This window comes from Hemiscyllium ocellatum, chromosome 5 (genome assembly GCF_020745735.1).
Source record: "Hemiscyllium ocellatum isolate sHemOce1 chromosome 5, sHemOce1.pat.X.cur, whole genome shotgun sequence".
NCBI lineage: Eukaryota > Metazoa > Chordata > Chondrichthyes > Orectolobiformes > Hemiscylliidae > Hemiscyllium > Hemiscyllium ocellatum.
The window spans coordinates 81,521,848-81,534,926 of record NC_083405.1 but is presented as its reverse complement, the minus strand read 5'-3'; the positions used below and the strand labels follow the sequence as shown (position 1 = coordinate 81,534,926).

General features: G+C 42.1%; 1 protein-coding gene across 1 annotated transcript in view; it reads left to right on the top strand.

Moving 5' to 3' along the window:
* The first annotated feature begins 5,286 nt into the window (after positions 1-5,286).
* Positions 5,287-13,079, top strand: part of LOC132816089 (tomoregulin-1-like) — a 232,773-nt gene continuing 224,980 nt past the window's right edge. The window contains exon 1 of the mRNA XM_060825521.1: positions 5,287-5,717. Coding sequence (XP_060681504.1) covers positions 5,546-5,717 — 172 coding nt within the window. The 5' untranslated portion in view covers positions 5,287-5,545. The remainder of the gene's footprint in view (positions 5,718-13,079) is intronic.

Genomic DNA, 13,079 nt, shown 5'->3' with positions numbered 1-13,079 from the left:
TGACTGATGGCCCCTTCCATCAATTTGTTGATCAACGAGAGTAGATGATGGGACAGTAATTCAGCAGTTTGGCTTTCTCCTGATTTTTGTGAACAGGACAAAGCTGACAAATTTCCATGTTGTTGGGTAAATGTAAGTGTTGTCACTGCATGAAACAGTGTGACTAGAGGTGTGACTCATGCTGAAGTACAGGTCTTCAGTTCTATTTACGGAATTTGCAGTATCTAATGTCTTCAACCACTTTTAATATGACATGGAGTGAATCAAATTACTTGAAGACAGGCATCTATGATGCTGGGTTTTTGAAGAGAATTAAGTTATATTATCTACAGGATGTGGCAGGGCTGCAGAGTTTGGATTTGGTCCATTGGTTCTGGAACTGCTTAGACCTGCCTATTGCATTCTGCTTCAGTGGGTTGACATGCGAGTAGTCCGATGTTGTAGCTTCAGCAGTTAGACACTTGTAGCTATGCTTGGTGCTGCTTTTGGCATGCCATCCTACATACTTTATTGAACCAGGTTTGACTTCCTGGCTTCATGCTGATTGTTGAGTGGGAGAATACGTCAGACCATAAGGTTACTGATTGTTGATGAATACTGTGACTTTTTATTGCCCATAGTACTCCAGAAAGCAATTATGAGATGCTAGCTTTGATCAACATCTGTCCCCATTTGCATTGTGGTAGTGCCACACAAAATGTTGGATGGTATCCTCAATATGAAGACAGGACTTACCACATGATGGTCACTCCAAATTATACTGTTATCGAAGGACAGATACATTGGTAAGGATGAATTCATTTTGACAGGAAAAAAATTTAAAGTATCTTCTCTCCTTGATGAGAGCTCTTAGGTGCAGTGTTCTGGGTGATCTTGTAAGTGAATCACAGGTACTACAAGTAATTAGTAAAGCTGATAGAATGTTACAATTTATGTGAAGGAAATTGAATACAAAAGGTATGGAGACTGTACTTGAGGTATATAGGGCACTAGTAAGACTGCATCTGCAGTACTGTGCATTGTATTGCCTTCACCTTTTTAAGGGAGGATGTAACTGCATTGGCTGTAGTTAAGAGAAGATTTACTAGATTAAACCTGGAATGGATGAGTTGATTTATGAGGAAAGGTTGTACAGGCTAGGTTTGTATTACAGAGTACAAGTTGATGTATAGTGGATGTATATTATGGGAAAATCCAGTACTAGGAGTCACTGTTTGAAAATCAGATGTCACCCATTTAAAACAGAGATTAGGAGAGTTTTTCTATCCTCAGGGGTCAAGTGTCTTTGGATCTCTCTTCCTGATTAGACGGTGGAAGAAGGGTCCTTGAACATTTTTAAGGCAGAGGTAAATAGATTTTTGATAAACAAGGGTAAAACATTGTTTTGATAGGTTGTGAATGTACATTTGAGATTACAATTAGATCAGCTATTATCTCAACAAATGGCAGGGCAAGCTGAGGAGCTGAATGGTACCCTATGTTGAACACCATTTCCAGCAAACACAGAGGATGGTAAGGGCGCAGCGTGCAATCAGGATGGGGAAACTTCAGCGCTCAGTAGCACCACTACCGAACAGAATGACTGAGTCTTAAAGGGGCTAAATGTCCTACCCCTGCTTATGATTCATATTTTCCCTCTTATTGATGTTCTCATAACTTGTTGCAGACTGAATGTAATGTAACAATCCTTTAAGACATGACCATTCTGATCAGTAGTGGTATTAACTGAGCATTGCCTGCTATGTCCTTTCCACTTTGTGTATTTTGCAAATGGAGGTTTCCCATGTTTGACCTAATATCATGAGATATCCCTGGGTTCAGAGTAAATGTTGCAGTTTCTCAGAACAACTCCCTTCTGAAAATATCCCACTGTTCTCCCCCTCTGATGGGATTGTCCTACTGGAATAACAGGATAAATCCAGGGATGATAATGGCAGTGTCTGTATTTTACTGTTTCTGTAATGTAGGATTCCGTATGTATGAATATGCACACTGTTGCTTCATTAAGCTGTGGGACAGATCTTCCAATTTTGAACAGCATTTACTGCCCATCCCAGCTGTCCTTAATAAGATGGTAGTCAGCTGCCTTCTTGAACTGCTGCAATCCATATGCTATAGGTAGCCTGTTGTGCTATAAATAAATTATTTTCCCTGTCACTCTTAAGATATTTCCTATTCAAGCATTTATTCATTTTCCCTTTGAAAATTATCATCAAAATATGTTTTTATCACCATGCCAGATCCTAACAACTCATTGCCTAATTCACAAATGTAATTGTTTTGTGCAATGTATGATTACTTTGCCTGGGAAGGGTTCCCCTGGTCACTGTGTATACGATTATAGTATTGCTACACAATGACACAACAGAAATCCTTTCCATCTGTAGACATTGGTGCATAAAATGAATGGTTGGAAATTCTGAGTACTTCACACTGTCAGCATGAGTTGGTCACATTGACACTTGGATTTTCTATTTAATCATATTTATTAGCATACAGACTTAACTCAAAATTAATTGGCCACTCAGTGAACAAAACTCTGCAAAATGACATAATTCTACAGTTTCCCTTTGGCAGTATCACTGATCTTCTGAATCATAAAATTCATATTTAACTCTAAGTGTTAAGTTTTTCTACATTTAGGTACCTGTGTGAATTTGAAATTTATCAAACTCCTTTTATAACTCTGCTTATATATGTTGCTTTAGTTTATTTATTCCTCTATGTCAGCCTATCTGCCACTAAATATACATGTCTGTCTCACCTCCAGACTATTCAAATGTTATCATTGCTGACTTTCTATCCCCTATCCTATTCCATACTGACTCACAATAGTTCTTCTGCCCAATTCACACATTCAAAATCTTTATCTACCTCTTTAAATCCTTCCATGATATTACAACCTGCTATATTCCTGTACAGTATTCACCACCAGATCTGACTCCTCTCTTCAAACGTCCATTTCTGTTATGCTACAGTTCCTTGAATTTGTCTAATTGTTGGTGGCAGAATTTTCAGGTGCCTTGCTCTGCCTCTTCCTCTTTGCTGTCTTTTTTTTCTGTTACAACCAGCACTGGATAGCATATAGCATATAAAGCGCTCAATCACCCATTTAGTCCAATTCATTGGTTTTGGATTGTGAGAGCAAAGGATTGAGACTGATGGAAGTAAAGTTCGTTACAAGTCATATCGAACTCGAAATGTTAACTCTGACTTTCTCTGTACAGCTATTGCCAGACCTACTGAGCTTCTCCAGCCCGGTTTCTGTTTTTGTTCGAAACTGATAACGGGGAACTAAAAGGCTCCCCTCGTGTCATAAAGCTCTGTCCTTCCACCATTTCTTTCCTGGTTCAACAGGTATTTATGGTTTACCTGTGCGGCACTTCGGGACACTATTATAGGAACCAATATTACCCTATATTACCCCAACATATATGACCTCTACTTTCATGCATGCCTGATACAAAACGGCTTATTTTGCTTCGCCATGCGTTACTTGACATCAGTTAAGTCGTGTTTTTTTTTATTTCTGGTGTCTATTCTGGTCGTAATGTTTATTATTTTCGGTTTTTGAAATACCGATTCCGCGTATCGCAACTTTGAGGATGCCTCTCACGCCAAGTTAGGCGTTGTTGTTTCAATGTAGCTTCGCGATTTGGCTACAATAAAGCCGAATCCGGAGACCTAGCTGCATCAGGCAGTGTGCCCTCTTCTCCCTGAGACAAACGGGAGAGGCAAAGAGATGTCTCAAAGGCTGAGCACGCTCGTCTAAAATGATTGAAGACACACAGATCTACAGATCGTAGATCATCAATCACTGGCTCAACCCGCATAATGAGGAGGGAACCTTCCAGGAGGAAAGAACACGCGGGGACATTTTGTGGTTGAGTGCCATCATTTTTGAATGAGACAGGACAACATGAATCCGGAATGATAACCAATTTAAGTAAACAGAGTGATCCGATCAACAAAGGAGACCCCCACCCCCGCCTAAAGATCCCAACATGTTCATTCAACACTTCAGTTCCACCTCGTTTTCCTGAGGAGATGAGCCTATTTACTGCTCCGTTCATTTACAGATAACCGAACAGATGTTATTTGTTCGAAATGAATCAATGTCTCTTATGCAAAATAAAAGCTTGCTGTTGAAACATTTCATGATAACAGGGATATGAGGTCATTTAATAATGTATAGGCAACATTTGCTTGTGAATTGTCTAAGAACTATCTTACTAACGTTTTATGGAGAAATCCCGAGCACTTTTTATTCGAAGCTGCCGGTTTGATCTCCATCCATTCGTCTTCTTTATCTTAGCATCGTGGAGCTAACTGGAGTGGAAGATTGATGTCTGCGTTTGAAAATCAAATTCCATAACTAAAATCCTCAGTAATACGCACCATAAATGTGGATGGGTGGGGGGAGATTTTGTGTTCTGTACACAAATGTGTTTTCAGACATCGTTTTTATTGTGTGTGGTTTTTTTGCATTAATGCTTTGGAAACTGAAATTACCACGTTTTGCATCGTGCCATTTAATTCCTATGAAGTGAAGTGCAGAGTTTAAGCAAAGTCTCTATACATTGTACTGAATAAAGGCGGTATAGAGTTCGGCACCGCATCCTCCTCTCACTCTTGTTTACAGTTTGTTCGGGTGCAGCCAGATATTGCGTCTGGTTCAACTCTGATTGATTGTTTCCAACAACACGGGGTTTTATTTGCAGCAAGGAGGGATACAAATTCATCGGAGAGTTCATTTCCATTTACTATGCGTCAGGCATAAAAACAAAAGTCGGGATAACGAGCGTAATTTTGGAGTTACTTCCAGTCACCCCTCTCATCGGGATTGGGGGTGGGGGGGAGGTGGATTGAGAGAAGGCAAAATAAGTCAGAAAGGCGAGCAGGAGGATGAGGTTGGTGTGGAGTGCTGTCAGATTGTCCATCTCTGTGTAATGTGTGCGCGGTGTCCCCACGGTCATGTGATGTCCCCCCCACCCCCTCCCCCTCCCACAGCCCCAGCCCCTCGCCGCTGCTGCCGTCTCCTTTGTTGTTTCTGTAGCTCACTCCCACCCCCAGACCCTCCACCCATCCCGCCCCTCCACCACCGCCACCCCCTTCCCCTGCAACCCCTCCTCCCATCAGAACCCGCCCGGGCGGCTGGCAGCGAGAGAGAGAGAGAGAGAGAGAAAAGGAATTAAAACAACCGAACAACTCCTCGCATTGATTCAGAACCTTACACTATTCTGATCGAGGGAGGCTCTGAGCAAGCTGTTTGCAAGGATTTGGAAGGAGCAGAGTGGAGGGGGGAGGGAGGGAGAGAGAAGCTGCCGCTGGGCTTTGTGCAGCAGTAACAGAGAGAGAGAGGAGGGGATGACCGGTCTGAGGAGCAGCAGGAGGAGGTGATGTTCCAGGAAGGACGACAGCTTCTTCCCGTGTGAGTGAGGAGCCGCCTGCCCCCTCCCTCCCACCCAGACTCTCTCTCTCTCTCTCCCCCCTGCCTGCCTCCCTCCCTCCGTTCCTTCGCGGGTGTTCGCCTCTCGGTGTGGTCATGGTGGGGAGGTTGTGGTCCTCCCCGTGCCCCCTGCGATTCTCGGCCGCCTCTCGGTGCCTCTGCTTTATCGCCGTTTTCGCGCTGAGCCGCCTGCCCGTGGTCCTGCTCGCCAACCCGCTCTCCAGCGCCGAGTGTCAAAGCGGTAAAGGCAAAGGAACAAACTGCTCAGGTGGGTCACAAACAAAGGATAACCCCCACCCCCCGGGTCCGGGGAGAGCCTTGTCTCTGTGTGTCTGTGTGTGTGTGTGTGTGTAAAACTGAGCTCAGAACAAAGAGGAAGAGGATTAGTTGAAACGTGTGCATCTGTTATTTCTCATTGCGGCTGTTTCTTTGTGTGTTGAACGGTTGTAGTTGTAGACAGAGCAACGTTCTGGGAAAATGTGACAGATTGGATGGAGCACTTGGACACTTTGATATTGCCCAACTCCATTAGTATGCTCCACAGAGAGATGTGGCAGCGGCGGGGAGCAGGTGCATGAAGACGACATGGAGAACACCCTCACTCCCCATATCTGTACACCCACAACCCCATCCGCGCCCCTCACCCCCTCTCCCATAGCCCCATCACTGTCCCACAGCTCCATCACCCCCTCTCCTACAGCCCAATCCGTGCTCCACACCTCCATCACCCCCTCTCCCACAGATCCATCACTGTCCCACAGCCCTATCACACCTCCCCCACAGCTCCATCACCCCCTCCCCCACAGCCCCATCACCCCTCCTCCCCCACAGCCCCATCACCCCTCCTCCCCCACAGCTCCATCACTGTCCCACAGCTCCATCAGCCATCCCTCCCCCACAGCTCCATCACCCCCTCCCCCCTGGCCCAATCTGTGCCCCACACCTCCATCACCCCCTCTCCCATAGCTCCATCACCCCCTCCCCCACAGCTCCATTGCCGTCCCACAGCTCCATCAGCTACCCCTCCCTCACAGCACCAATATCCTCCCCCTCAGCTCCATCACCCCTCCCCCTCAGCTCCATCATCTCCTCCCCTACAGCTTCTTTAGCCCCTCCCCAACTCCATCACTCCCTCCCCCACAGCTGCATCACCCTCTCCCCCACAGCCCCATCAATCCTCCTCCTCCATAGCTCCATCACTGTCCCACAGCTCCATCAGCCATCCCTCTCCCACAGCTCCAACACCCCTCTTCCACAGCCCCATCACCCCCTCTCCCACAGCCCCATCACCCTCTCTCCCACAGCCCCATCACCCCCTCCCCCACAGCCCCATCATCCCTCCCCCACAGCTCCATCGCCGTCCCACAGCTCCATCAGCTACCCCTCCCTCACAGCTCCAATACCCTCTCCTACAGCTCCATCAACCCCTCCCCTACAGCTTCATTAGCCCCTCCCCTCAGCTCCATCAACCCCATTGCCCAGCTCCACCAACCCCTCCCCCATAAATCCATCACCCCCTCCCCCAACTCCATCCTCCTCCTCTTCAGACCATCACCTTTCCCCACATTCCAATCACTTTCTGGCCAGCAGCAATATTAAAACATGGAATATCCCCCAGGACTTCACATGACTTTCATCATCAAACATTTAACAAGGGCTTTTTTGTTTAAAAAGGGCAGAAGCACTGACCAAAAATACGAGAAGCTTGAGATATTTGTAACAAAACCAGGAAATTGTAATATGTGTATTATTGGTGAAATCTTCAGGCTTTGAGTTTTCACCATTTGATTTTTGTAGATCAGTAAAGTGAAAATGGACTTTTCCCTTAGCACAGTTTAATTTTATTATCTTTAAAATTTGTGATATCATGGAATGAGTTTTCTGTCAAGCAGTTTTCCTTTACCAGACTGATGGTAAAAAAGAGAATCTTCTCACACCTCTTGTTGTGATGTGGTCTATACAGTGAAGATTGCAGAGCTGTCTTCACAATGAAGAACACTGCCTCTAATACTGAGATGGTTCCACATACACTCCGTTTCAACAGTTCAGCGATGAAGGTGAACTTGATAACAGCTTCACTCTGAGTGCAGAGCTGATCCCTTGTCTAGGACAACGTGCTGAAATTCTTTTTACTTTCAAGGCTGAGAATATATTCAATTTCTGGTTGTTTAATATGTCTTACATTGTGCAGCAAATACTTGGGAAGTTGGGCTTGCTTGTTTAATAGTTTGAAGGCAGCATCTTGTAAAGAGAGGTGCACGTGGCGAATTTTGTAACTTTACATGCTTGATCTGTGCAACATTCTGAAGTTAGGCATTGTGCCACACATACTTGTATTGGCCACTGCCTGATGGGAAAGAACCTATGAAAACACTCATTGCCATTTGTAGGTAATGTTTCAGGAAACAGGCCATTGTATGTGTTATTGCAGTTCTCTTAGGCAAAAAAGCTTTGCTAGTAAAAGGCAAGTTAACCTACCAGTTGTTTGTATCTGTCTCCTGTACGTTTGTCCTTGGAGAATGCTACTTCATAGAACGTAGAATATAGGGCCAGACCCTTTGGCCCACTTTGTCTATGCCAACCATGTTGCCATTCTAAACTAGTCCCATCTACCTGTGCTTGCTCCCTATCCCTCAATTCCTACTGCCAGTTTAGGTATTTGTCTAAATGCCTCTTAAATATTGCTATTGTACCTGCTTCTATCACGTCCCCTGACAGTGCATTCCAGGCATCTTAAAAAACTTGTCTCACATCTCCTTTAAACTTTCACCCCTCTCTTTAAACCTATGCCCCTAGTGTATTTGACAATTTCAACCTGGGAAAAATGCTCCAAGTATCCACCCTATCCGTGCCTCTAATAGCTTTATATATTTCTATCCGTTTGTCCCTCAGCCTCTGATACTCCAGTAAAAAACAATCCAAGTTTGTACAACAGCTCCTTATTGCTAATATACTGCTGTCCAGGCAACATCCTGGTGAACCTCTTTTGTACCCTCTCCAAAGCCTCCACATCCAGTAGTGTGGTGACCATAATTGCACACAATACTCCAAATGTGATAAAACTAAAGTTATATATGTAGCTCACTTGACTGTTGTAACAAACTTCTTCGCTACCTCAGATACTTGGATTCATTATTTTAACATTTACCAAAGATTTTCTTTAACCCCTTTTTAGAATTCTAATCTGCCTTACTTATGCATATCCAAGGATCGAAAAGTAATCAAGAATCCACAGGTCAGGAATACACCCTTCCTTAATAGTCCATTTTCTCCAAAGATAACAATAGGTTATTGAATTGGATTTTAATTAACATTCAAGTGGTATAATGCAATTTGCAGCACTCTTGATATGGTGAATAAATTTCTTTGGGAAATAGTAATGAAGTTTTAGGGGTTTAACTGTGCACATTAAAAAGCTACTACATGCTACATTGGTTCTGTCTGTAATTGATATATTTTCTAATTGAGAAATCTGTTATCACCAAGGATGAAAATAGGAAGATAACTAGGGAATCAGGATGGGGTGAATAGATGATACCAGAATGTAGCTTTTGATTGTCAAATTTGTGTGGCCACAGCGTTAGGTGAGAGGGAAGAGAGAAGATAGAGGTCTCAAGCCTTGAGCAAAATAAGTTGCTTGTGGTGTTCCATTGAAATTCCTAAATTTAATACAGTAAACATACAGGGAAAAGCATTAAGGTGTAATACAGCATACTGGCAATTTAGAAGGTTCAGTTTAATGAGATTAAAGGAGCAATTATTATCGCTATATTGATGAAGGCAAATGTTTCTACTGCAGACATAGATTAGAGATAGAGGAAGAGATGGGTCAAATGACAAGACTTTTCATACAGAAACAACCTCGTAAAAATGGAAATAGTATTCAGGATTAAAACATGAATCTCCTAAAGAGTGAAGGAACAAACATATTTCTTGAAAGTAGTTTCAGGAATGAAGAAGTAATAGATCCACCTGAAGTCATAGAAAGAGCTGACAATATTAGTATATTCAAAAATGAAAGAAGTAAGAGGTGCTAGATCACAATATAGAGATAGTCTTCACCCCTCATCCCTATTATCAGGTGAGAGCAAGGCATTAAGCATTCTGAAAAATCCCAAAATGTAACTTTATTACACATTCATACTCTTGATTCTCCACCCTGCCATTTCCATTATTGTCTGCAGATGGGTGACCCAGGTGTCCATCAGTTTCTGAGGAGGTTTACTTGAATTACTGTCTTAACTGTGATGCAATTTTAAGGATCCAGTGAGTGGTATGTGAACTGCACATGCTCCTCATGTTGGTACTAGCATGGAATGGTTCAATCAGTGATTATTAAAAGGATCGCTGAAAGCCATTTCAAAATCAGGCAAAGTTCTTGTTTATCTTACAGATTATTGAGGGGATGCCATTGCCAAGTCGATGGCCTTCCAATGTGAAAATTGACACCAAACATTTTACAGGTTACTTAACCCATTCTGCTTATGACAACTGTTCAACTGAAGCTGTCTAATCCTAGCCGTTTGTCAATTCCCTGTGTCCTTTCATACATTATTATAAAGGTTATTGGATCGACTTGAGAGAGTTAAGAGGAAACTGACTTTGAAGAAGTGAAAGAAACAAGATATTGCTTTCTGATCTGAATTATGAAACCTAGGGCAGGCCCACTTTGAAAGCAGTGCACCATGTGATTGCACAAGCATTATTCATGTGCTATACATGTAAAATCATTCTCACATCTAAAGCCTTTTTTATAAATCATTTTAAAGAAGAGGTGTCAAATCTGTCTGTGGATGGCCTATAAAATTATTACTTTTGTTTAAAATTATGATCCATTATGCGATTATGTTGCTTTTCCAAATGCAGAAATTCAAAATATTGTGTTGTATACATCCTTCAGAAAATAACAGACTGTAGAGTCTGACAGCTACGCAAGGAAAGAAGAAAAACACAGAGGGAGAAGCAGAAGAGATCAGAAGAAAGAGTTGAGGAAATCTGATAATTAGGAAACCAGGAGAGGAGAAATAGAGAAATAAGGATAATGACTAGTGTCAACAGACATGACTAAGAGGCAAACAATACTCAGTTTCTTATAATGTGCAACAATGTAGGAAATCAGCTAAAATTATTGTACAAAATAGAGAAGGACAGAAATAATGATCTATTCATGTTACGTGTGAACGAATGTAAAACACTTTCTTCCTGGTAAAAAACAATGACTGCAGATGCTGGAAACCAGATTCTGGATCAGTGGTGCTGGAAGAGCACCGCAGTTCAGGGCAGCATCCGCTGCTCGTTGGATGCTGCCTGAACTGCTGTGCCCTTCCAGCACCACTGATCCAGAACACTTTTTTCCTGCCCATCTTGATAATGAATTTTGAGTGGCAAATAAAGGAATGTGAGGTATAGCTGAATGGAGGTATAGCTGAATGTTGATGAATGTGGATGAACAGAAAAAGTTGGGGTTGAAATACATAATTGCTTAGTTTGTGATGTAGGTAAATGAAGTTCTTAAAGATGAATGGATTTTAGATTTTGTAAATGTAGGCGTATGGTACCCAAACAAAAAGGAATATCTTTTACATGGGCATTAGAACACCGTTAATGTGTAGTATTTGGTATTGTATTGTAAAAGAAAAATGAAATAATATAGAAGATAATGCAAAAAAAGTATTTACAAATATACCAGGAACAGGAAACCCTACTTATTTGGAAAGTCCTTAAATACTAGGACAGTGAAAGCAAACAAGATAGCAATAGAGATTTTGTTTTAAATTATGAAGTGTTTTGATAAGATGATGAGGCAAAGTCTATTTCTTTCTGGATGGCTGGATATTGCCCAATGATTATAATTGAAAATTGTCATTTCAAGAGTAAGGATGTAAGTTTGGAAAAATACTTTGTACAGAGATTTGTTAGAGCATGGAAGGTTTTGCCACAGGGAGTAGTTGAGGTAGAGACCATTACATATTTTAGGTGAATAACAGATAAATACTTGAAGCGAAGGAAGATATAGGGCTATGGGGAGAGAGCAGTGTAGTTGAATTAGATTTTGATTGTTTTTGTAAAGAAATAACTTTAAAAAACTTATCAAAAGCACTAAAAAAGGTAACTATTGGATCTTATGATGTGTAATTATAGTCTTATTAACTTCATCATGCATACCTCCCTCACCAAACTACTAGGTTCCGATTGAACGGAGTCTCCATTTTCTGTGCAATTAATCTTTATGACCCTTCACCTTAGTAACAGATTCTTAGATTAAAACAAACTTCATTGTGGATCTGACCTGTTTTTATCCAGGCGGTGAATATATCTTAACACCATATGTGGGTGGCACGGTGGCACAGTGGTTAGCTCTGCTGCCTCACAGCACCAGAGACCTGGGTTCAATTCCCACTTCAGGTGACTGACTGTGTGGAGTTTGCACATTCTCCCTTTGTCTGCATGGGTTTCCTCTGGGTGCTCCAAAGATATGCAGGTCAGGTGAATTGGCTGTGCTAAATTGCCCGTGGTGTTAGGTGAAGGGGTAAATGTAGGGGTGGGTGGCGGGTTGATGTGGACTTGTTGGGCTAAAGGGCCTGTTTCCACACTGTAAATAATCTAAATATATTAGCATGCTTCTCCATAAGCTACACCTAGTGCAGCTGCAAACCAAGATTTGAATGCCCCTCAAAGGCACTCAGACTAATATAAAAGGGGAAAAGAACTGATAATGTAGGCCTTGGATCCTTTTAGTTTTAGAAAACTAAATATTTCTAGGGCAACAAGGCCAAGTAGATCCTCTTGTTTAGTAAATGTAATAATATGGCTTTTTAAACAAGGTTGTTATAAAGCAACTTCAAAAACCACACAAAACCAAGTTATAATCCAACAGGTTTATTTGGAAGCGTTAGCTTTTGGAGTGCTACTGCCTGCTCCTCAACATTGGTTCCTCCACGTCATAAAACAACTTAACATTCGATGTCTCCTAGGTAATATTACAGGAGATTCCCCAATAATAATTCATCCATTCTGTTTATATTGTAGTGCAGTGTGGAAAGTAATAAATACAGGCAGCATAGAATGTTAATATTTTGACTAATAAAGCCAGAGTTGCATCATTGGGTCCCAGTTGCTCAATTCCTTTTTATCCAAGATCCTGGGTGCGATTGGCGAATCCCAGACCATAACTGCCAGTTCGTCCTGTAGATATTGCATGATGCTACATAGCTCAGACTCCACACACTCAAAGAGACACAAATGGGAGTTAATTGTAACCTTGCCCATTGGGTGAGTTCGGTTGGACACCTACTTTGTACCTGGTCTGATTTTACTCTTTATTAGCTCCACTTAAAATTCATCCTCAGGATTCCTTCAGGTATCAGAAGCTTGGAGTTCTCAATTCTTAAGTTCAGCAAAAAAAAAGAAAAAAGAGAGAAAGATGCACCAAGTGCCAGACGGAGAGAGAGAGAAAAATGTCCAAGGAGAGAGAGAGTAATACAGGCAAACCATTCTCAAGGCATAGAGTAGAGAATAGATGGGATAAGTAGAGACTTCGGCAGTAAAAATTTTAATCAAATTTATTTAACTTTATTTTAGCTCTGTTTAACTGGACGGACTTTGAGTGGGTTAAAATGAAGTCTCAGAA